Consider the following 26,947-nt stretch of genomic DNA (forward strand, 5'->3'; position numbering starts at 1 on the left):
ATGTGTTTGTGACATTGGTGATTGTTCATGTGTTGGTAACATTAGTGATTGTTAATGTGTTTGTGACATTGATGATTGTTGATGTGTTTGTGACATTAGTGATTGTTAATGTGTTTGTGACATTGGTGATTGTTAATATGTTTGTGACATTGGTGATTGTTAATGTGTTTGTTACATTGGTGATTGTTAATGTGTTTGTGACATTGGTGATTGTTAATGTGTTTGTTACATTGGTGATTGTTGATGTGTTTGTGACATTGGTGATTGTTGATGTGTTTGTGACATTGGTGATTGTTAATGTGTTTGTTACATTGGTGATTGTTGATGTGTTTGTGACATTGGTGATTGTTAATGTGTTTGTTTCATTGGTGATTGTTGATGTGTTTGTGACATTGGTGATTGTTAATATGTGTGCGACATTGGTGATTGTTATTGTGTTTGTGACATTGGTGATCATAAACATGTTTGTGACATTGGTGATTGTTAACATGTGTGTGACATTGATGGTTGTTTATGTGTTTGTGACATTGGGGATGTTAACATAATGTGTTTGTGACATTGGTAATTGTTAATGTGTTGGTGACATTGGTGATTGTTAATGTGTTTGTTACATTGGTGATTGTTGATGTGTTTGTGACATTGGTGATTGTTGATGTGTTTGTGACATTGGTGATTGTTAATGTGTTTGTTACATTGGTGATTGTTGATGTGTTTGTGACATTGGTGATTGTTAATGTGTTTGTTTCATTGGTGATTGTTGATGTGTTTGTGACATTGGTGATTGTTAATATGTGTGCGACATTGGTGATTGTTATTGTGTTTGTGACATTGGTGATCATAAACATGTTTGTGACATTGGTGATTGTTAACATGTGTGTGACATTGATGGTTGTTTATGTGTTTGTGACATTGGGGATGTTAACATAATGTGTTTGTGACATTGGTAATTGTTAATGTGTTGGTGACATTGGTGATTGTTAATGTGATTGTGACATTGGTGATTGTTGATGTGTTTGTGACATTTGTGATTGTTAATGTGTTTGTGACATTGATGATTGTTAATGTGTTTGTTACATTTGTGATTGTTAATGTGTTTGTTACATTGGTGATTGTTAATGTGTTTGTGACATTTGATGATCGTTAATGTGTTTGTTACATTGGTGATTGTTAATGTGTTTGTTACATTGGTGATTGTTGATGTGTTTGGGACATTGGTGATTGAAGACATGTTTGTGACATTGGTGATTGTTGATACAATGGTGACATTGGTGATTGTTGATGTGTTTGTGACATTGGTGATTGTTAACATGTTTGTGACATTGGTGATTGTTGATGTGTTAGTGACATTTGGTGATTGTTAATGTGTTTGTGACATTGGTGATTGTTCATGTGTTTGTGACATTGGTGATTGTTCATGTGTTGGTAACATTAGTGATTGTTAATGTGTTTGTTACATTGGTGATTGTTAATGTGTTGGTGACATTGGTGATTGTTAATGTATTTGTGACATTGGTGACTTACAGTCAGTAGATTTGAATATGTGTGCCAAGGAATAATTATTCCAATTAATAAAGTTAATTTAAAATCTTCTAACATGCGAATTTTTTTTTTTATAAGAAGTGCATAAACTTTAGTTGAATTGTAACATAACTGAACTTTCCTTATAAGATGATGAACTAATGCCATTAGGAGGTCATTATTTAGGTTTTCCAACAAAACATTTTGTGCTTTTAAAAAACAATATCTTCAAATAACATATTTTGATAATTCCTGGCCCATGGGTAAAACAGCAAAGACTTTTATGGGTTTTGAGGCTACTAGGCGAAAGGTAAAAGTTACAACATAGCTGGACCCTTGCAAAGAACAAGAGGGTATTAACTTTTAGGTTTGTGATTCAAAGGTAAAAATCACAATGATGATTACAGATTGCTCAAGTCTATAAACATGTACATGTATGATTGTCATTAACTAAATGAATCCATCTTTAACTATTCCTGTAATGTATATCGAAATATCTGTGGAGTTGTGACAGTAGGTTGAGGGATATAACTTGAAAAATTATTAATTTACATTTCAACAAATTCCATTGGTATATAAAATGAAAGGGCAAGGCGAACCTATACATGACATACCCGTATCCAGGGGGGGGTTCAAGGGGTTCGGACCCCCCTTGAAAACAAATATGCACTGTTAAAGTCAATGTTCTGTTAGAAATGTGACTGTTAAAGTCGAGTTTGTGAGTCCAACGAACCCCTCTTTGTTAATTCCTGGCTACGGGCCTGCATGCCATATATGTGATTGCATGTTGTTGTTGTTTTTTAAACAGTTCAGAAGCATGTTGAGCAAGTTTAGTATACTTTTGTTGAATTCTCAAATTTTCATTGTCATGGCCATACCTGCAACTAAAAGGTTTTTGTCAAGTATATGCTGTATATTTTTGTTGTATTTGCTTATTTTGTAAAATTTTCCTTTGTTTTGTCATGCCTGCAATAAAAGGCTATAGCTTTTGTTTAAGTACAATGTAAATGATGTATTGATAATTTTTGTGAAATTTTTATTTTTTAATTTTTACGTCAATACCTGCATCCAATAGCTTTGGTTCAAGTGTAAGAAGTTACATTTTGTAAAATTTCCGGGTTTTTTTCTCCATTTCTTAACAAAAGCTACTGATCATGTAAAGACATATTAATTTAAAGTATGTTTTTTTTTTAAATCAATGTTTTCAATCAAGCATTTAAAAGTGCTACTTTTTTCCCATAACATGTGCATTTTTGTTATATTTTGAATTGTACACCACAACAAAAAATGGTTGGATCAAGATTTAATAAGTCCTTGTAAAAAGTTATTAACACTAGACAAGTTTTCAACATACTATTTAATACTTTACAAGAATCAACTTCATAATGCAAAAAAAAATAATATATTTGTTTATGCTAACCATACCTATCCTAATTTTAACTGCCTACCTTAACACTTTTATGCCATTTTGTTAAAGTCTGACTGCAGGCTCCCTAGAAGTAACCAGCAAAAAAATGTTTGTAAAATAATTTATAATCCTACCAACCTTATTTTTTCAGCACTTTAGCAGAAACACCTGTATTGTTTTTTGTACCTAATTTCTGTTTCAACTTTGCCATAAGAAGGCAAGACATATCCCTGTGTGGAAAGTTATGTATTAAATAATATAATAAAGAAAAAGAGATTGTGTAGCTTGATATTTCATTTTCCAAGAAATTCTACTGTTCATAAGCTCTTAATTGCATCATATATATTAAAATCAGAAGATGTGGTATGAATATTGCCATGATGTGACAAGTTTTGCCCTCCAGTATACCAAAGATCAAATTACTTGGAAGTTACCAACCACATATGATGTCACTGTACGGCTATCAACAATGAGGAAAAAGCATATAGCATAGCAAGCTATAACGGTCCTCAAAATGACAAAATGTAATCAATTCAGGCGAGAAAATTTTCGACCTGATTTATGAATGAAACAAGATATATACAAAAACAAACGACAACCACTGAATTACATGATCCTATCTTATTAGGACAAGTAAACACAGAATGTGGTATGGTTAAACATGTTTGTGGCAGCCCAACTTTCCTCTTACCTAGGATAGTGATGTTACAGCACAACATAAGAACAAACCATCAAAATATTGAGAGTGCATAAATGCTGCCTGTTTTATTCATCATTGAAAGAATTCATGTTGAAAGTCTAAGAATTTAGCAACAAGTATCACAATAACTTAACATTATCAATGTTCTAAGAAAATGAAGTCATAATCATTTGAACCATGCCAGACAGACATACATGTACATTATCATGTTACAGTAATTCCATGCACCAAAAATAGTGTTCCTCTCCCAGTTGTACAAGAGAAAAAGATCAAATGACAAAACTTAAACATTGACCAATGAACTATAAATATGAGGTCAAGGTCATATGAATCTCGCCAGACAAACATATACACCTTACAGTAATTCCATACATAAAATATGGACCCATTGCTTATAGTAACTGATAAACTGACAAAACCACAAAAATGTGTTGAACATGAGGTCAAGGTCATATGAACCCTATCAGACATGTACACCTGACAGTTGTTACATTCATAAAATATAACATAAATTATGAGAAATGGACTAAAATACAAAAAACTCCATGTCCAACAAACTTATATAATAAAAGTGAGGTCAAGGTCAGATGAAACCTGCTAGGCTGACATGTTCACCTTATAATTGTTCTATACACCAGATATAGTAGCCCTGTTGTTTATTGTAAAAGACTTGCAAACCACAACTCAAAAAAACATTGACCAATGAACCATGAAAATAAGTCGAGGTCAGATGACACCTGTCAGTTGGACATGTTCACCTTCCAATCATTCCTTGCACAAAATACAGCAGACCTATTACTTATAGTAAGTGAAATATGGACATGACCATGAAAACTTAACCTTGTTCCCTGGTCCATGAAATGAGGTTGAGGAAGTGAAAACTGTCCAACAAGGAGTAATATCGTGGTTCATGTTAGTTGCTGTGTTACATATTTGTGTTTTGTTCATTTATATTTTGTATAAGTTAGACCGTTTGTTTTCTTGTTTTACATTTATTCTTTGAGGCTTTAAGTATCAGACTATGGTATGGGCTTGGTTCATTGTTGAAGGCTGTATGTTGACCTATTGTTCTCATTATAGTATCTGAGACAAGTGACTTCTCAATGATCACAGTTCAGTGAAATGAGGTTATGGAAAAGTTAATTCTGGTCTGAAAGACATGAAGACCTAGCAAGGTACCCTTATACCAAACAGAACCATGAAATTGAGGTGAAGGACAATTGCAATATGTCAGACAGAAACTTCACAACAAGGTATGATGCATCCAGGTATTCTGTCTTCTGTTCAAAGAGTAATGCTTAAAACAAGATTACACAGGCACGCCTGCAGGATTGTATTCCCTGTCCCAACAATTTTGCAGGCAAGAAAAAAAGTTGATGATATCATTGAGACACAAATAATGAATGTAAACAATGACCTCAAAGATAGCACAGAAAGTAGTTCAATGCATTATCATGTTCAGGGAGGCTTATTATAATGTATTATTTCATATCGGTTAAGAATAAGCTTATCTTATTGGATAAAAAGAGGTCACATGACATTCTTCATTCTTCAGTACTAAGTTCCACTGGTCATTAACAGAACAAAACCGACCGGAAAACTGGTCGTTAACAGACTTACCTGATAATGACCGGTGGGGTGTTGTTACGGCCAGAAATCGCCTTTAAATTATAGCCAACAAAAGACACAAATCAATAGCAAAATTTAACAATATTTATTATACAAAAGTTTACAAGAAGTATTTCACAAATATTACTAGCAACTTAACTGTCAAATATGAGCTTTATCTGTATCCGGAAATCTTTCGGAATCCAATCTGAATATTATGTTCACTATTAAGGTCGCAATCCAGTATGATGTTGTTTGTAGAATAAAGTGTCGATCCAAATGCTGTGAATACTAATGTCTATCAATGTCTATGTCCAAGTTTAATTATGAGAGTTTAACTTTAGTGTCTGTATATATAGTGTTGTCATGGAAAATTCTAGAACACTCTATAATGGAACATTGTGGAAAATCCTGGAAAGTTACAACGGAAGTTTCTGGAATAACGTAGAAGTTTAAATTACGCATCTTTTATAAGGATCATTCTAGAAAGTTCCAATCATTCTGTGATTGTTCCAGTGATTCCTAACTGCACAGTTATAAGATTATTTGGTAAACAACTATCAGGCCATACAACACAAATTAGGCCAACATAAATAAACATAATAATTACAATATCATAACACCTCCCCCCTTAAAAGAAGTTTTAGTGTAACAAAAACTTATCAAGAATAATATGAACAAAAATACATAATATATACAAAGTGATTTAATAAGCTCTAGATAAAGCATCAGCTATTACATTATCTTTACCCTTAATATGTTTTACAATTACATCATATTCCTGTAACAATAAACTCCACCTAGTCAACCTCTGATTCTTGTTTCTCATTTTATGCATGAAGGTGAGAGGATTATGATCAGTATAAACAAGAATAGGATATACAGTGGGATTCAAATATACATCAAAATGTTGAAGTGCTGACAACATTGCAAAACACTCTTTTTCAATAGTTGAATAATTTTTCTGATGTTTATCTAATTTCTTAGAAAAATATGATATAGGTTTTTCAACATTATCATCTGTCTCTTGATATAAAACAGCTCCTATTCCTACATCGCTTGCATCAACGGCAAGTTTAAATTGTTTTTCAAAGTCTGGAGTAATCAGAACTGGACTATTAATTAAAAGTGATTTGCTATTTTCAAAAGCTTTTTGACAATTTTCGCTCCAGATAAATTTAGAATCTTTCCGTAAAAGATGAGTCAATGGTTGAACAACAGTAGCAAAATTTGAACAAAATTTTCTGTAAAATCCAATCATGCCTAAATATCTCATAAGTTGTTTTCTATTTGTAGGAGGTGGAAATTTGGAAATAGCTTCCACTTTAGCCATAATAGGTTTTACTTGACCTTGGCCAACTGTATGCCCTAAATAATCAACAGTGGCCTGACAAAATTCACTTTTACCAAGATTAACAGTCAAATTTGATTTTGACAATCTATCAAAAGTATCATACAAATGTTTTAAATGCTGTTCCCAGCTATCACTACATACAATAAGATCATCAATATAAGCATAACAACAGTCTAAATCTTTTATAACATTATTGATCATTCTTTGAAATGTAGCTGGAGCACTTTTCATGCCAAACGGCATTACAGTATATTGAAATAAGCCATCTGGTGTAACAAAAGCTGATATTTCACGAGCTCTCTGTGTCAATGGAACTTGCCAATAACCTTTCAATAAATCAAATTTGCTCACAAATTTTGCTTGACCAATATTGTCAATACAATCGTCTATCCTTGGAATCGGATAGGAATCAGATTTTGAGACTGAATTTACTTTTCTAAAATCAGTCACGAAACGAAAAGTTTTATCTGGTTTTGGCACAAGGAGACAAGGAGAGCTCCATTCACTGTTACTCGGCTCAATAATATCATTGTCAAGCATATATTTAATTTCTTTTCTCATAACTTCAAGTTTGAGTGGATTGAGCCTGTAAGGATGTTGCTTAATTGGAGAAGCATCTCCGACATCAACATCATGACAAACAGCAGTGGTTTTGTTTGGCACATCTGGAAAAAGATTTTTAAAAGAAAATACCAAAGTTTTTATTTCTTCTCCACGATCAAAAGACAGATGTGCAAGTTTTGAATCTAAATTTGACAAAATTTCTGAATTTTTCAATCTAACTGTCTCTTCCATAGTTTTACAACTAAAAGTTGGTTCAATTACATCTGGTTTGTCATGATTGTTCTCAAATTTAACCATGCCTAAAGTGGCAACTGGTTTACTATCACATAGTACATTAGTACGCTCAAAATATGGTTTTAACATATTAATATGACACACTCTATTTTGTTTGCGCCGACCTGGAGTTTTTACAATATAATTCAAATCATTAATTTTACTCTCTATTGTATAAGGACCACAATATTTAGCCTGTAAAGGATGTCCAGGGACTGGCAAACACACAAGTACCTTATCACCAGGCTCAAAAACTCTGTCCCTGGCATCTTTATCATACCATATTTTCATCTTGTTCTGTACATTTTTCAAGTTTTTCTGAGCAATTTGACAAGCAGTATACAATTTTTCTTTAAATCTAGATACATAGTCTAAAAGATTCAAGTCAGTATGTTCAGTAAGCCACTTTTCCTTAATCAATTTTAACGGCCCCCTTACAGTATGACCAAATATCAACTCAAAGGGACTAAATCCAAGGGATTCTTGAACAGCCTCTCGAACCGCAAAAAGTAGAAAGTGAACTCAGCCATCATCCCAGTCTCTGTCAAATTGAAGACAAAAAGTTCTAATCATGTTCTTCAATGTTTGATGAAAACGTTCTAAGGCACCTTGAGATTCTGGATGATAAGCACTTGATCTGTACTGAGCAATCCCTAACTGGTATACGACTTGCTGAAATAAACCTGACATGAAATTTGATCCCTGGTCGGACTGTATAGACTTAGGAAGTCCTACTAATGTGAAAAATTTGATCAAAGCTTTGACGATAGTAGGTGTCTTGATATTTCTGAGCGGAATAGCTTCAGGAAAGCGAGTAGATGTACACATGATCGTCAATAAATACGCATTTCCATTCTTGGTCTTTGGTAAAGGTCCAACGCAGTCAATTAGAACTCTGCTGAAAGGTTCGTCAAAGGCTGGAATAGGCAGAAGAGGTGCTGGTGGTATTTTCTTGTTAGGTTTACCAACAACCTGGCATATATGACATGATTTGCAGTATTCTGCAACATCATTTCTAAGTTTAGGCCAGTAGAAATGCTGCAAGATCTTAAGGCAAGTCTTCCTGATACCTAAGTGTCCAGCCAAGGGGGTGTCATGGGCAAGACCAATAATTTCTTGCCTATAAACTTTAGGCACCACCACTTGGTACACCACTCTCCATTCCTCATCTGGGGTAGCATCAGGAGGCCTCCACTTTCTCATTAAAATGCCGTCCTGATGGTAATAGCATTCGGCCACTTTGTCTGCTTCCTCCTGTGGTTGAGCTCTCTGGCTGAGCTGAAGAACCTCAGGGTCTTTATGTTGTTCTTCAGATAAATTCTTTCGGTCTAATGAATGGCTGTTAACGTCTGGCCATGGCATAATAACATTCTTGTTAACACTAGGTGGTTTTGTAATGGCCTTTTCTGAGCTACCAGGACCTTCAATGTCAGCTATAAAAGTGTCAGAAAGGTCCATGTAATCAAACTTGTCTTTTTGCAAATTCTCATTTTGTTGTTTTCTAGCCATCGCCCTAGTAACAACACAAGCTGGATACAATTCAGCATCATCTTCAGGTGATTTAACATCCACCACCGGTTCACTGGTAACAATTGGTTCAGCAACCACTTTGTTCCTAGCTAGATCATTTCCTAGCAATAATGTAACACCCTCGACAGGGAGATTAGGACGAACACCTACAACAACTGGTCCAGTTATTAAATTTGACTTCAGATAAATACGATGGAGAGGAACATCTATACAACCTAACTCTACACCTTGTAACAAAACGGAGGCACCAACAGAAGTATTCTCGGACAAAGGCAACACACCTTCTAACAATAAAGTCTGAGAAGCTCCAGTGTCCCGTAAAATCTTAATAGGATGAAGAGTGGTATCATCAACAATAGAAACAAACCCATCAGACATAAAGGGTTTGTATTCCTCCATGTAATCACAAAAACTGGACTTAAAAGCCTGACGCGCAGGGCATTCCAATGTACTGGTAATATAAGGTGTCGTACAAGCACTGGTCTTCGGCTTATTATCTCGTTCATTCTTCTTCTGGAGTCTAAAACAATCAGCCATCAGGTGACCAATCTTCTTACAATAAGCACAAGTCAGTGACTTCTTCTCAAAAGTATCAAATTTTGGACTAGACATATTATAACTGGACTGACTCTTATTCTGTGCAACAGGCTTACTATCAGTACGCTCAGTGCTTTGATTTTTGTAATTTCCACTGGAAGTATAAACATTTTGACCCTTGAAACTTCTTTTATGTGAAAGAGTATAATTATCTGAGATGACAGCTGCATCATGTATTGACTCGACAGTTTTGTCGTCTAAATGTGTTTTTAAGTCTAAATGAACACATAGTTTGAACTCTTCTAATAACATCAATTGTCTTAGGTTATCAAAATTGTTATCTGTTTTCTTTGACGTAAGCCATTTATCAAAAAGATCTTCTTTTTCCCGAGCAAATTCCACATATGTTTGTGAATCAAACTTTTTATAAGATCTAAATTTCTGTCTATATGCTTCTGGTACTAGTTCATAAGCTTTCAAAACTTCCTGTTTTACAATATCATAATCAGAACTTTTTTCTGATGGAAGTGCGGAATATATTTCAGCGGCCTTACCCTCAAAAACACTTTGCAGCATCGTAGTCCAATACGGCATTGGCCATTTTAAATTATTAGCAATTTTCTCAAACTGTGGAAAATATTTATCGACTGTTTTTTCACTAAATTTTGGAACCAAACGTATATTTTTTGCTGCATCAAAATAATCTGATTTGGTCTGGACTTTAGTGTTGCTTTCTTCTTTGACCATTTCAATTTTCAGTTTTTCCATCTCAAGCCTTTCTCTCATTTCAAGTTCTTTTAATTTAAATTCATCTTCTTTTTCTTTTTTATCCATTTCCAACCTTTCCTTCATTTCCAGCTCTGTCTGTTTAATTTTAAGTTCATCTTGTTTTTCCTTGGTTTTCTCCATCTCTAACCTTTCCTTCATTTCTAGTTCTTTTAATTTAAGTTCATGTTCTAATGCAAGCTGTTTTAATTTAATAGCGTCAACAGTTTCGACCTTAAGATCAAGAGCCTCTTCACCTAAAATTTCTGCGTCAACTAATTTGTCTATAACCAAATTTTTTATAATTTGTTTTCTCATAGATACTTTAAAAACTAATTTCAGTTGTTTAGCAAGCAACACTAATTCCTCTTTCTTTAAATTATCAAAACTCTCCAGGTCTGGTGTTTTCAAAAATTTACCAGCATCAAATGCCATTTTGTAGAATTTTGTTGGCTAGTTATAATAAAAATACTAAACAAATTTTGAATAAAATATTTTTAAGATCCCGGACGAGCCCCCAATTTCTGTTACGGCCAGAAATCGCCTTTAAATTATAGCCAACAAAAGACACAAATCAATAGTAAAATTTAACAATATTTATTATACAAAAGTTTACAAGAAGTATTTCACAAATATTACTATCAACTTAACTGTCAAATATGAGTCCAATCTTTTATCTTTATCTGTATCCGGAAATCTTTCGGAATCCAATCTGAATATTATGTTCACTATTAAGGTCGCAATCCAGTATGATGTTGTTTGTAGAATAAAGTGTCGATCCAAATGCTGTGAATACTAATGTCTATCAATGTCTATGTCCAAGTTTAATTATGAGAGTTTAACTTTAGTGTCTGTATATATAGTGTTGTCATGGAAAATTCTAGAACACTCTATAATGGAACATTGTGGAAAATCCTGGAAAGTTACAACGGAAGTTTCTGGAATAACGTAGAAGTTTAAATTACGCATCTTTTATAAGGATCATTCTAGAAAGTTCCAATCATTCTGTGATTGTTCCAGTGATTCCTAACTGCACAGTTATAAGATTATTTGGTAAACAACTATCAGGCCATACAACACAAATTAGGCCAACATAAATAAACATAATAATTACAATATCATAACAGTGTGGTTTGTCTGTTTGAGTGACGTTCCTTAATAAAACGCAACGTGATTCAGCTAGATGTGTTTGCAGTTTACAGTTAGGAATATGGAACACACAACTGCTAGTGCAGACAAATCTAAAGACCATTTTGCTACTCATAAAATTATAGTAAACTTTATTTTGTATTTCAAATATTGAAGTGACTTATATAGATATCTGAAACGATGACCAGACTTCACTCCTTCCGAAAGAAATTGTACATTATCTGGAGGTTACTTTCAACAATTTGAATTTTATTTTATGAATTCTTTTAAAACATAAGTTTCTCAAGGAAATAACATAATAATAAAAAAAAACTGGTCATTATCGTGATATATGGACAGTCCATATATTAGGATAATGACCAGTTTTTCAATAACTATTATGTAAGTATGATGTTGTACTGCACTGTACTAGAACAACAGTGTCTGGTTTGATTCGGGGTGGCTATTGATTTCATAACCGTCCACACTGCTGACCAATCAATACCACAATGACATTACTGAGGATGATTTTGGCTGTTTTGGGATATACCTCAACAGGCCCGTAGCCAGGAATTTCCAAAGGGGGGTTCGTTTGACTCACAAACTCGACTTTAACAGTCACAATTCGAACAGAACATCGACTTTAACAGTGCTTAATAGTTTTCAAGGGGGGGTTCGTCCGAACCCCCCGAACCCCCCCTGGCTACGGGTATGCTCAATGAGTTCATATCAAAGGCTATTATTTGCCTGTTTGTCCTTCTCATTTTAAGCCATGGGGTTGTCAGTTTATTTTCTATTTATGAGTTAGACCGTGTTCCACTGTTATCTTTCACCGCTCTTTTATGTCTTTTGGTCAAATAAATATAAGAAAAACTTCAGGGTACATAAAATATTTTTATTAATTGTGCAAGGAAAAACTGAACTTTTGTCTTCAGCTTTATATCTATCATCAATAAAAAAAAAGTACATGTACAATATTATGTCCCATTGGTTAATAGTCTTGACAACAGAAGATTAAGAATTTTATTTCAGCAAGGGAGTTAATAACATTGTATAAAGGGAGCAACGATTGCATTTATAAGGGAAGGCAAAGACATTTAATGATCACAAAAAAATTTATCAATATATAAAAGAAAACTGAACTGGATATGCTTGTAGCAACAACAAAAAAAAAAGAAAAAAAAAGTTTTCTAAATTTTGTAAAAAAAAAAATAATTTGTGTTTGTAAAAACAATTTCGCATCTAACTGTATAAGAATGAAATGGTTGCTCCCTAATTTAGTCCTGCAACAATTCACTGTTTTAAAAACAAAAACAAAAAACTATTTTTATAACTTGATTGAATAATCATTGGTTGCTAAACAACCAGCGGCAAATACTTCTTAACTCATTTTATACCTTTAAAGGAAAATGTACGCTGAACACAAACTAGAAAAAAAAATCAAAACACACTGCTTGATAAAAGATATTTATAAATGTAAAATGTTGTTTACATATCTTTTCTAGGAATGGAACATTAGAATTGTAATTTTCAAAAACATAAACAAATTGATCTTAGGTAACTGGAGTTTTAACTCAAATTTTAGTGAAAATACTGAGATATGGGAGATAACTCAATGTGTATTTCACAATCCACAATCCACATATGATATACTTTTCAGTAGTACTAATTATCCATTTGTAAAATGCATGCATATGCTATTGCTTTATACAGAATTTGTTAAAACTACATAGTCAAAACTACATCAATTTGATATACTGTAAATTCAGAAATTATTGCAAGGTTTTTATTATTGCGAATAATGCGACTGAGTAGTAAACGCAATAATTAAAACTCGCATTTTGTAATATTTTAACTGAATTAAGCATGACTTTTCTCAAAATCGTAAAAATTTAAATCGCATTCAAGTGTAAAATGACAAAATCGCAATAATAAATGCACGCAATAATTTCTGAATTTACAGTATTCAATATAGATCTCTTAAAAATCAAATACACTCCTTGTGCGAAGCATACATTATGACCTGAGATAAAAAAAAACACATGTGAACCAGATTGACCGTCTGCAAGTCCCATTTTTTCTCTAATTTTTTAAAAATAATGTGCCACAGTCAAAACTTAACCAAACTTGGAATAACAATATGATAATTTGCAAAAAAACACAGATATTTGAGATCTAAATACACGTCATTCTGAGTACACCACAATTCTTGCAGAGAATGGGAATGTGGATAAGTTTGACCGTCTGCAAGTTCATTTTTTTTTATGAATTTTGAAATTGTAATGTGCCACAGTCAAAACTTAACCAAACTTGGAATAAGAATATGATCATTTGAAAAAACACAGGTATTTGAGATCTAAATACACATCATTCTCAGTACACCACAATTCTTGCCAAGAATGGGAACAAAAATGAGACACTATAACTGTTGTACAATGGGTATACTGTTATATCATCAGTCAGCTGGGCTGGGTAAAAAAAATGTACATATTGACAATTCAAAACAATACAATTATGAAAGAATTGTATGTATAATGATAAATATTTTAAAATGTTCTATGATATAATGCATCACTCATGTCATCAAAATATACAATTCTAAAATGACAAATTGTCACATGTAAAAAATGCAAAAAACAAAATGCACTTAAACGGAAATGCATGTACTACATAATATTCCATGTAATTCATAATTATAGTACTACAATAGTTTACATGGCTTCTGTAAAAAAAAGGCTGAGTCAGAAATTTTGCTTGTCCTGCAATTCTGTTAATTTGTTTACCATAATTTTAATTCAAATTAACAGATTAACCCTGACAACCAAAATTACCAGCCAGCTATACAAATGACTTTTTTTTAGAGGTTAAAGACAACATTATCAAAAGATTGAGAGAAAAAAGTAAATTACCTCATATGTTCAAAGTTGCACCTGTATATACTTGTTTACAAATATTTCCAAGGTGAAAATACAATCCTATAAAGACATGTACATAAATGCATGATGCCATAATGAATCAAATCATTAGAAAAAAGTTAAAAATCTGATATGTACTTCAGAAATTTTTATAGGTCATAAAAAATATTTATATACCAAATCTTTTTTTCATGTAATGAAAATCTTTATGTAAAACTCAAACCTTTTAAAAACATAACTTAATTCTATGGAGTCATAATTTCAATGCTTTGTCTGTTCATGCTTTTTTTTTTCTCTCCCCAAAAAGCATTTCATGGGCATTAAATCAGGTAGAGAGTGATTTTTGTTTGGCTCTGTGGTGCACCATTCATGATTCATACAATGGAGAATTTTGAAAATTATCATGAAGCTTTATGTTAACCCATCAGTGTCAGAGGCAGATTTAAGGGGGGAGGGGGGGCAGATGGGCCGAGCCCCCCCTTTTTTGGAAAAAATTTGGTTGCTTATATAGGGAAACACTGAAGCGTGACTGGAGCGTGCCCCCTCTTAGGTCAATCAGTGGGCCCCCACTTATGAAAATTTCTGGATCCGCCACTGAGTGTAACCCATTAGGTAGCCTATCTATTGTGTTATCTTATAAAAAAAACTTTCATGTAATTTTAACAGTTTAAGGAAAAATAATGTTCTATTAAACCAAAGTACACTCTGGTCAAAAAAAGGGAGCAAAGCTAAACATCATTTTTGACAACCTAACGCAAATTTTTTTCCCCTAATCAAAGGAGGAATGTATGTCCTCTAAACCTCACCTAAAACCATGTAATTTGTAATTGTTTCTTGGCATGGTAGTTTATTTTGGTAGGAATGAACAATACATAAATGAAATGCCTGGAATGATTGTTAACAATGAAGAATGGTTATGAATGAAACAATGGTTTGAATTTATTTACAATTCAACAATATTTACATTTCTTAAAATAAATTAATTTTATCTGAAAATTTTCATCAACTTTTCTCTCATGATCATAGAGTTTATACAAATATAATAAGATGTTGCGAGTTATCTCCCTTTGGATTTTATAACTGAGAGTTATCTCCCTTCTGATTTAAAGCTAAATTTGGCTATTTCTTAAGTGTTTTAGCTTGGTACAACTGTCATCATTTGAAAGTTCATTTTATAACTTGTTGTAACAGCATATCAACCAAGAACCATATGCTCATTTTCATGCAAATGATTAATTGCATTTAAGCTTGCAGAAGAAATTGCTATCAAAAGTATAACAGCTTTATTCATTTTTTCATTTACAGCCAAGCCCTTCTCAAAAACAAATTTGATGTAAAAAGTTTTTTTGAATGCTCTTTCAACACCGATACTATTATAGAAACAGTAAACACATGGATGGGTCATGCTATAAATGTTAATAACAAGATACTTAGTCTTTTCTTTAAGGAGCTGAGCTTTATTTAGGAGGAGATAACTCTTTTAATCAGTTATGCATTTGAAAAAGTCAAGTTTCATCAATGAATTTTAAACATATACCCGAAACAGATTGGAAATAATCTATGTAACCCAGAAGCTTAAAATATAATAATGAAAATGGTAGACACAAACGTAATGATGATTTTATTTCCCTTAACCGATGTCTACCTCCTTAATTTACCATAGAAATAAACATAACAAAACAATCCATATTTTCTTATTGCTATATTTATCATATTTCTATAAACAAATTCATAATCCAAGCATGTACAGCTGGGAAAAGCATGAGCTTAAAACGATTTATAAGTACTTAAATAAGCTGACCTAGCCATAATAGTAAATACAACACTGTCAACATGATTAAAATCTGGAAAATTTAAGATATGAACCCCAGGTGTTGATGATGCTTTCATTTTCAGATCAACCAAGAGAATTTAGCAACAGTGTTACAATAGAACATAGGGTTCAATGACATCAAACCCGCAAAAATTTAACTCCAGAGGACAAAATCAATATTGTAAACATAAAAAAGGCTGATATCAATGAGATAATTTAAAGTACTGAGATTTAAAAGAAAAAAAACATTTTTACAATTTTACTATTGAACTGAAAGTTTTTCTTTAATAATAATAAAAAATAACCTCTTAAATTCCATACAACCCACCTTTTTTTAAACCTAATTTAAATTTACAGCAGAAACCCTTCATGTTGGCTAATATTCATGCAAGAAATAAAGTCGTTAAATCTAATATTTTCAGGGTGACTTTGTTGTGATTTTTTTTTTGTACATGTACAGAGAGAAAGTAAAATTGTTGGAAAAATTACAATTTGAGGAAAACCTTTCACTATATTCAGATTTTTTAGTCTTAGTAAGTCTGCGAGCATCAATACTGTGTAGCTTGAGTTTGATCTGGGTTTTTTTAAAATTCTTTCTTTCTTTTATTCACCAAAGAGAAATCTCCACTATTCCTTCTTTCTTTTATTCACCAAAGAGAAATCTTCACTAAAGTCATATTGATTTACTAAAGCCATTTTGATTCTTACTTCCTGGATTTGTCGCACACATTTCTAAAAATAAGAAATTACAAAAGAAACATATCCGTCCCTAATATTATCCAATTAGTTTGTCCACTGTACAAAAAGTAGTCAATTGATTTTATGCTCAAATTTATCATTAAGTGGCAACAACAAAAGCAGCAGCAGCTGCCTTTGAGCAAAAAGCTTAAGAAAAATCCTGTCAAACAATGCTCGTAATAGCATCTGAAGAAAATTCACTTTATACCGTTAATGAATGACTGGACGAATACAGCATGAATGCTTATTATAACCACAGGCGATGTTATATATACATAATAAAACATTTCTACTGGACAGATTACACAAAAATGTTTCATATTTTGTATTCATACATTAATTTAAAACATGAACATTCTAAAAATATACTTGCTCTTTGAGTGTGCTTAGTTTTCATTCATGGAGATCAAGGATATAATGACACTCATATCTTTATAGTTAATACAATGTATTACATGAATTGAAAAAAATACATTGTCAAAATTTCAAGACATTTAAGTAATCTTAAAAAAAGTCCAAATTTCAAGACATTATTTCTTAGACAACAATGATAATCAGTTTGCACAGTTAAAGGCAAAATTGTGCATGCATAAGCGTATTTAAATTTAATTTACAGCTTTCGAAAAAAAAGATGGGTACGGAATTTGATATTGTTTAGGTGAGTCAGCTTGCTCATGGTGACATTACAAAATGAACGCCAAATGAGCAATTTTGGTCTAATTATTATGAAAACCACGATTGTTTTTTTTTTAGTTAAATGTTCTTATGAACTGTTAATTCCAAAATGTTTGCGATTTTATTGTAATTATTGTGAAGAAATCAAAAGCTTGCATTTTAAATTTTGATAGCATAAGTTCCTAATGCAGTGCATTTCCAAAATTTTGCAATAATTAATCTTGCCTGTGTGCGACCCAGTAACAATCGACAATACTAAATGCATGAAATAATATGTTGTTCAATTAATGATCATTAATTGATATGAGAGAATAGATTAACAAAATTTTTTTATATAAATTATACCCATATTTCGTCTGCATACAAACATTTCTAGGTTTGATATGAATGAAGGTTCCATGTTTATAACATGTATTCAATATCCTGCAACATGTTTCAAAAGTATTCTGACCTTTCAATAAAAAAATACAGATGCATTCTGGTATACCAGAGGGAGACAACTCTTTGATATGTAACTTTTTTTTTAATTTCCATGACAACAAACTTTCAGTTTAAGTTACAAGCATTTTGATGACTCCATTTTCAATTCCATTTCATTTCACTGTGGAATAAAAACTATTTTGTAATTCTTTTGATGTTCATAATAAGTTCTAACAATCCTTTTTTGGAAGAACATCAATTTAAGTCTTTGTAACCATAGTTACTGATAACATCAATGGTCTCTATTGTCTTCTGCTAAATTGTCTCTTGATGATGATCGTCCAATTTCTTGTACTATTTCTTGATGTTCATCAAGCATTTTTTCAAGCTCTTTCTTTCTGTGTTCTGCGTCTTCCTGAAAGATTCAGAAAATAACTTTTGAATGAAATGAAAATACTCCTATATTTTCACAGGAAAAAGGAACAGATAGTAACAATCACAAATTAGCAACAAAACATTTAACCCATTATTTTGACATCACTATTATATGTCCTGAAAACTATACAAATATAAAATTAAATGCAGGTCAATTGAAAATTGTAAATAAGTTTTTATGTATAATCTCTTTTGAGTGTTTTATGAAGAATGGATTTTCATGATTGCAGTTTCATCATTAATCAGTACTTGGGCAAGATGGATACCAAAGTGGTAGTACTACAGTAGTATTTGTGCCTTTAAAAGGTATTAGATTATGGCGAGAGTAACTACTACCATATAAACACAAAAAAAAACCTGGTCTAAATTTTGCATTTGAAGCTCTTTCTAAATACAAATGTATCCAAATCAATATTATTACCAATCAAAATGTCTATTATGAGAATACTTTACATATTGTTCATAATATCATTATTAATAAACCAAAACAAGAAGTTTTTTTTTTTTCTACTATAAATGACAATGACTCGTCTGTAATTTATATCTACAAGCAATACAATTTGAACTGTAATCATTCCAAGCAATTTGAGCTAGAACGATTAACCTTGATACAAGACATAAAAAGTTTCTTTCATTGAACAATAATTGCTGCTAAGGTACATTGAATAAAGGGAATCAAACAGCACGGATATTACAGAAACACAAGACATGAAAAGTTTCCACCATTGAACAATAATTGCAGCTTTGGTTCATTGAATAAAGAAAATCAAACAGCGCGGATACTACAGAAACATGACAGTCAAATAAGAAGCCTTCCTTCCACGGTAAAAAGATCCTGTGATCTGTCGAGTTACTACATAAAAATCAATTTAAGTTGCATTAACGACTCACTTCCTACCAAAATAATAACAAGTATTTCTAGTAAATCAATGCTCTTCTGACTGGTTTCGGTTATTTTTCTTTAAGTACATTATGTCATGAAATTGAAATAACTTTCGGTTAAAAATTTCACGACTAACGTGGGTTGTCTGTACATAAAATTCCATACTGTTACACATAAAAGACTATAATTGTAGATGGCTTCTAGATATTATATTCTAATATAGGAACAAGATACTTCATAGACATAAGCTTATAATAACGCTTCGAGCTAGAAAAAAATCACATTACTAGAAAAATAAGAATGCAGTAATTTATTATTGATTAAGTATTATTTTATTGACTTGAATACAGTGTATATAAATGACAGCAAAATTAAACAATAGTATATTTTACAAGAGTGGACACACTGTAATGGTTTGCCTGTTGTACTGATTATGATCGAATTTACAGTGAAAATATTAAAGATAATGGTTTTACAACAGTTATCCCATAAATTAATATAATATTTAATCAAATAATCCAAGAAAATGCAGCCAAGGTCAGATGAATTTTGCTAAACAGATATGTACATCTTTCATACATGTGAACCTCACGACGGAAGTACAATAATCCCTAATCTCCTGACCAAAATTTCCAAATCTCCTGATCTGAGTTTCACAGTCCATCACATGTATGACCTTTTATTATATATAATCACTTTATATACCAAATATAGTTCATAAAGCATCTGAGGAATGGACCCAACAACAAAAGCTAAAGGTTGACCAATGAAGAATATAACAAGGTTGAGGTCAGATGAACCCTGTCAGTCAAACATGTACACCTTACAATCAGGGCTTAATACACCATATAAGTTTACCTACTTCTAAAAGTTTCTGAGAAAATGTACAAAATCACAAAAAAACTAACCATGATCACATGAAAATGAGGTCAAGGTCAGGTGAAACAATGTTTGATTTATATGAAGATGGCTTGACAATCAAATTATGGGAGGTGTTTGGTTTGTTGTTCGAACACCAACTTTTATACATCCATGTACGTTATGAGAAAAATAGACCACCAACTTTTTGAACAAATAACAATATCAACTTAGCAAGTTAAGACTAACAAATCAAGTGCACCTAACACTTTTTTATATAACAAGAACAATTCTTAAGCTGCCACTGTAATCAAAATTGCTTATTACTAAGAAAGTTTCATACAAAATACTCCAAACTTCAGACTTAATCCCAATATATAAGCAATTTTTATTCTAACAGTAGTTGCCATCAAAGAACGACCTGTGACCTTGAACTTATTGACTTTCAATATGTCTATTTAACCCAATTCTTAGAAAACTGACAACTTTTGAAATCAAATTGATTACACAAAACTCAAATAACTTGTTTTAAGAAGCTCTTGACTTAAACAATCAAAATAAGAATTGTACTTTGGTTAATACATGAATGGATTTAACCAAGAAATATTAATGTTGTTATAGATCAATGATGTCATTACAGAGATGATATTTTTCTGCTGAATTTTCCTAATAATTGATACCAGTAAATCTAGTTTGTTTAACAACTGACCCTGTCGCTAGATTTCCCGGACTCATCTTATGATTTATCGTACAATAAAGCTAGGTCAATTATCTCGTATTTGGAAATACATCTCGACATTTATACCATAACGGATGACCAGACCAATTAATCATACGGAAACACTGATTTCTAGATTTGATTTCCGACTTCTAATCATTAATGGATGTTTCTTTTGTCTAACTACCGAAATATTATATTGGATAATAACTCAGAATTATAGAAGGTCATTCATCTGTAAATAAGACAGCAACCCAACAAAATGGATGTTTGTTTTGTCCAACTACTAAATCATGTATTAAGTAATACCTCAAAACTAAAGAATGTCATTCATACGTAAGTTAGACAGCCACCCAACAAAAATAAAAGCTAAAAGACAGGAGTCAGCAATGCAATGACAAAAATAGCCAAAAGACATGAGACACCAACCTAATGAAAATGCCATAAGACATCAAGACACCAACCTAATGAGAAAACCATTAGACATGAGACATTAACCTAACAAGAAAACCATTAGACATGAGACATCAACCTAACAAGAAAACCATTAGACATGAGACACCAACCTAACAAGAAAACCATTAGACATGAGACATCAACCTTACAAGAAAACCATTAGACATGAGACACAAACCTAACAAGAAAACCATTAGACATGAGACACAAACCTAACAAGAAAACCATTAGACATGAGACATCAACCTAACAAGAAAACCATTAGACATGAGACACCAACCTAACAAGAAAACCATTAGACATGAGACATCAACCTAACAAGAAAACCATTAGACATGAGACATCAACCTTACAAGAAAACCATTAGACATGAGACACAAACCTAACAAGAAAACCATTAGACATGAGACATCAACCTAACAAGAAAACCATTAGACATGAGACACCAACCTAACAAGAAAACCATTAGACATGAGACATCAACCTAACAAGAAAACCATTAGACATGAGACACCAACCTAACAAGAAAACCATTAGACATGAGACATCAACCTAACAAGAAAACCATTAGACATGAGACACCAACCTAACAAGAAAACCATTAGACATGAGACATCAACCTAACAAGAAAACCATTAGACATGAGACATCAATCCTTTGAAAAAAATAGTTAAAAGGCATGAGACAACAAACTAATAAAAATGCCTTAAGACATGAGACAACAATCCTATAACAAAAATAGCCAAAACACATGATACAACAGCCTAATAAAAATGCCATGACATAGACAACAATCCTATGACAAAAATAACCAAAATACATGATACAACAGCCTAATGAAAATACCATGACATAGACAACAATCCTATGACAAAAATAACCAAAATACATGATACAACAGCCTAATGAAAATGCCATGACATAGACAGCAATCCTTTGACAAAAATAGTCAAAATACATGACACAGCAACCTAATGAAAATGCCATGACATAGACAGCAATCCTTTGACAAAAATAGTCAAAAAGACATGAGAAAGCAACCTAATAAAAATGCCATAACACCGCAATCTAAAGCTCGAAATATCAAATGAATAGATAACAACAGTTAGTTTCCTGATTAGGTGCACACATTTCTTATGAAGAAAATGGTGGATTAAACCTGGTTTTATAGCTAGCTTTCCCTCTCACATAAATTTCACATGCATGCTATGATATACTTTATCACTAATTTTCATGATTTATTACCTTTCTTCATGTAATTACATAATGAAAGATCCAACTTTCACATACCAGTGACAATTTAAAGTAATTTTTCTACTTAAGAATGTCACCAAAAAATGTATGGCTTTTGAAAATTGGTATGAGACTAAAATTAAACTGTAATAATCATTTGAATCCACAATAGAATCTATTGTCAATAGGTCAAGACAAATTTGATATCACAATAGATTAGCTGAAATAGATTTTAGTGTTCACAAATAACCAGATGCTGTTATAAAATATCGAAAGAGATGTGATTTCACAGCATGTTGAAGTCTACAAATAGTGACAATTGTCTTTGTTTAAAATGACTTACTAAGTACAATATGGTTATGGTATATCTTGGTACATATGAATGTATAACCTAATCAGACTAAAATGGGAAGAAATGTTTGCAGCAAAATAATTCCATTCAGACATCTTGAAGGGGATATAATTGAACTGACTGCTGATTTGTAAACTAAAGATGGATGTATTTCTAGTTGATCTTTACTATGCTTAGAAAATGTTATAAAGTCTAACCGAAGACCAGCTCCTAATTACCGGTATAGTGAAAACTAGAATGTGTCCAAAGTATATGGATGCCCCTCTTACACTATCATTTTCTATGTTCAGTGGACCATGAAATTATGGTCAAAATTCTAATTTGGCTTTAATATTAGAAAGTTCATTAAATGGAGAACATGCAAACTAACTTTCAATTGATTGGACTCCAACTACCTTGACCTTAAACTTTAACCTGAAGTTGGACAGACAGACAAACAGACCAACAACCAAACCAACAATTATTAGAAAAAATGAACAAACTACCTTTGAAGACAGATCATAAAAATGTACTCTCCAACAGGATTCTTACAAAGCTTAAGTAAATATTGTCAATTGTACAATCAGTTAGGAGGTGAATTAATTAGTTTTTTCCTGAAAGTTTGATAAAGTTAAACATGCATGGATTCATAATTGGTGTTCCTTTATTGGAATGCTACAGTTGTAAAAGATTTTAATTGGACTTAAACTTTACAAGTAGGACTGCATGCTGAGACTGTAAAATAATTTACACTGATGGAAGACAAAATTTGGAAATTTCTAATATTGATGATGACAATGATGGATGGGCGTTTTACTCCCAGCAACTAATTAAGTGAATAATCAGGACAAGGACAGATTAATGCAATATAAAATCTTTAAACCTGCTTTGTACTAGACTGACACATTGTGCAGGATTTGTATGTGCCCAGCTTAATCACAAGGTTACAGTACTCAGGAAAACATGTCACTCTACCAAGACATATGATTTTAACTCTGACTCTTGAGCAGACCGGTCTTGGATTTGCTCTTACTATCATATCCCGCATACTTAGCTGAGAAGCATCAAATACCAAATTTTAAAGTTTGATTTGACCTGGCTGGGTGCGACACACAACCTCCATCACTCCCAGCAAACATGCTACGGTACAACAATTGAGACCACCAATTCTAATACTAACATCATTAATAGACATGTTATTTCTGTAATTATACTGGTAGCTAAATAAATAATCATTCTATTACAATAACTATACTACTACATGTACTATTTCTATTAAAACACCCATCTTCACTAACAAAAGGTTACGATTCAGTCCCCTCCTGGATTGTATCCCTTGGCTAGCCAAGATGTACAACATCATGTCAAATATTGAAAGATACACATGCAATCATTCTGACAAAATAAAATAAAATTTCATATACAATGTTGGAAGATGCACATGCAATACTTATGATTAAATATAGAAATCAAACAACAATATAGATCTTTACAAAGTACCCAAAGACCTATAATGTTTTAGTATAGAGACCCTCAGAAATAAGTTATTTTATCATTTATGTGAAAAACAATTGAGAAAAATAACTGTTTAAGTATGGTGAAAAAAGCTGTGAAAACAGATGTCAAAGTACTGTGAAAAATTATTTAAAACTAAAAAAAAAGTTTGCCAAAAGTTGAAAACACACCAAGGTAATTCAATTTCTAAACCAATATGTTAGATATTCCGTTTGCATACATTGACTAATAATTGTGATGTTAGTGAACTACAGGTACATGGTTAGAACATCTACATGCAGGTAAAAATAAAGGGGGGTCTACACCAAGTTTACCTTTATTGTATCAATATAGGCTTGAGATATTCTCGACTTTTCAACTTTATCAGTTATTGAGGCTTTACGAACTTTTCCTCTAAAGGGTATTACTACAAGAAATCATGTTTTGAAATCATTAAAGATAACCTGAAAACGTATACATTAGTAATAAAAACAAAAACATATACAACATGAAATTAATTAGTACATAAACAGTAAATTACAGATTCAAAATAGAGAGCAGGATTTGTTTAAACTTAAAAAGTGTTAGTTACATAGAAGCAAGCTTTGGAAATTAACCATTTCTACAAATCACTGCAAAAAGTTAGGAACTGACATAAGTCAAACAAGGTCCAACAAACCTCGCAATAGTAGTAAAAAATAGTCTAAAACATGTCTGTTCTTTAGAAACAAAAACCAAGTTTCAGCCATACCGGGGTATTTAACAATTGGCATACTTTGGATTCAATTTATTTTCTTTATTGTGGAAAACTTTTTGAAGTTTTGATTTTGTTAATTTGCCAAAGGTTGTTTACAAGCCTTAAGAATTTTTTTTTACATCATTAAATATTTAAATTTGTGGTTTATCTTATGCCACCAAATCCATGAAAATTTGTTTCCCAATAACGTTAAGGAATCCATAGTATATTCCTTACCAATTCAACAATTTGATTGGATGATGCAATCTGCATAGGGTCAGATGTTTTCAAAGTTGCATACCAATTATAGTCAAGTCACAATTAATAACAGACAGCCTTTTGATTAGACCAATTTGTTAGTCTGACAATGCCAATTAATAGCAGAATTTGAGAAAGACTGATAGCATTTTAAACTCAAGATTTACAAAACAAACTGACACAACAAATGCCAAAAATGATTTATTTCATATACATCAAGATTGTATGAAATATTTGTTTTGGAAACATAAATCAATGAATTATCCCTTTCTTATAAAATATCACCATTTTTATTCTGGCGTGTATTTTCAATATATAAAATCCCAAAAATGTATATCAAGTAATGAAATTTAAAAGCAGAAAGTTGTAAACAGTAAAGTTCATAGAAATTGAGTGCAGATCTTACAGATCTTTTTAACTGCTTATGTTTAAAGGCAAATTCTGTGACCTGTAAAAAATACCATCAATGGTTTCAATGTTTAATGTCTTATTAAAGTAATAAAAGTAAGAAAAATATAAGATAAATGGAATTCAGGAATGCCTTAATATCACGAAGATTTTTTTGAAGCCTAGTTCCGAAACGACTTTAAAAAAAGAAGCACTCTGTCTAAAAATAAATCACGTTTTCTCAATTCTCATTTTAAAATTCTCCAAGCAAGAATCCAATTCAGATATGTTTCACAGTATCACAATAAATAGACTACAAAACAAAACCTTTTCTGTAACTTTACAACCACTCAAACATAGAATAGCTGGGAGCAATAACACTTTCCTTAAAATGGAAGCCGTTCAAATCAATGTTATTAAGAGCTAGTTTCACAGAGGTTGTCATCATTAAGGTTACATATTAGTTAGTAACAGAAATTCAGCTATTCAAATGTAAAATGTGCCTTTAAAAACAAGTTATATTGATTCACAATTCTACAAATTAACAATTAAACTCCATTTTATTTTTGGTTGGAAATTCCTGTTTACAAAGATTTAAAGTGCTTCTTAAGTTACGTTTTTAATAGAAGATTTGACTCTTAGAAAACATGCTTAGAAAGAAAGGGATTTATGTCTGAGCAATGACAAATGTCTCAAGACAACATTTGGCAACCCCACCCAGCTCTGTTAATTGTTTTGCATTGTCTTATTGCGGCCTTTTATAGCTGACTACGCGGTATGGGCTTTGCTCATTGTTGAAGGCCATACCATGACCTATAGTTGTTAATGTCTGTGTCATTTTGGTCTTTTGTGGATAGCTTTCTCATTGGCAATCATACCAAATCTTCTTTTTTATATCCTTTCTTAGAAAAGATATCTACATGTAAATACAATGTAGTTCTTTAAAGGATAAATTAAAAATTTTATTCACATTATTATATAATTCTTGCATGAATAGTAGAAGAGATATAATAGCTGTATACTTTTTTAAACAAGTAAAGGACATGGGCCAAATACATCATTGCCATTAATCACCATCCAGTTTATTCTTATTTTATATGAACATAAACATCAACTTATTGTCACTTGTGAAGACATAAAAATAGAGTCTGTCTGTCAGACAGACAGGTCTTGTTAGCACTCAAAAGTCTACGATTCTTGCCAGATATTTAT

General features: G+C 32.0%; 1 protein-coding gene across 5 annotated transcripts in view; it reads right to left on the reverse strand.

The window, feature by feature from the left end:
* Positions 1-12,266: 12,266 nt before the first annotated feature.
* The window catches only part of LOC134710645 (uncharacterized), an 85,184-nt gene continuing 70,503 nt past the window's right edge, over positions 12,267-26,947 (reverse strand). For 4 of the 5 annotated variants that reach the window (XM_063571031.1, XM_063571028.1, XM_063571029.1 and 1 more), the window contains 2 exons: positions 24,690-24,781; positions 12,267-18,361 (listed from right to left, as the gene is read on the reverse strand). In XM_063571031.1, coding sequence (XP_063427101.1) covers positions 18,239-18,361; positions 24,690-24,781 — 215 coding nt within the window. In that variant the 3' untranslated portion in view covers positions 12,267-18,238. The remainder of the gene's footprint in view (positions 18,362-24,689; positions 24,782-26,947) is intronic. The other variant, XM_063571030.1, reaches the window with a different exon arrangement.

The sequence above is a fragment of the Mytilus trossulus genome, chromosome 3, assembly GCF_036588685.1.
Source record: "Mytilus trossulus isolate FHL-02 chromosome 3, PNRI_Mtr1.1.1.hap1, whole genome shotgun sequence".
Taxonomy (NCBI): Eukaryota; Metazoa; Mollusca; class Bivalvia; order Mytilida; family Mytilidae; genus Mytilus; species Mytilus trossulus.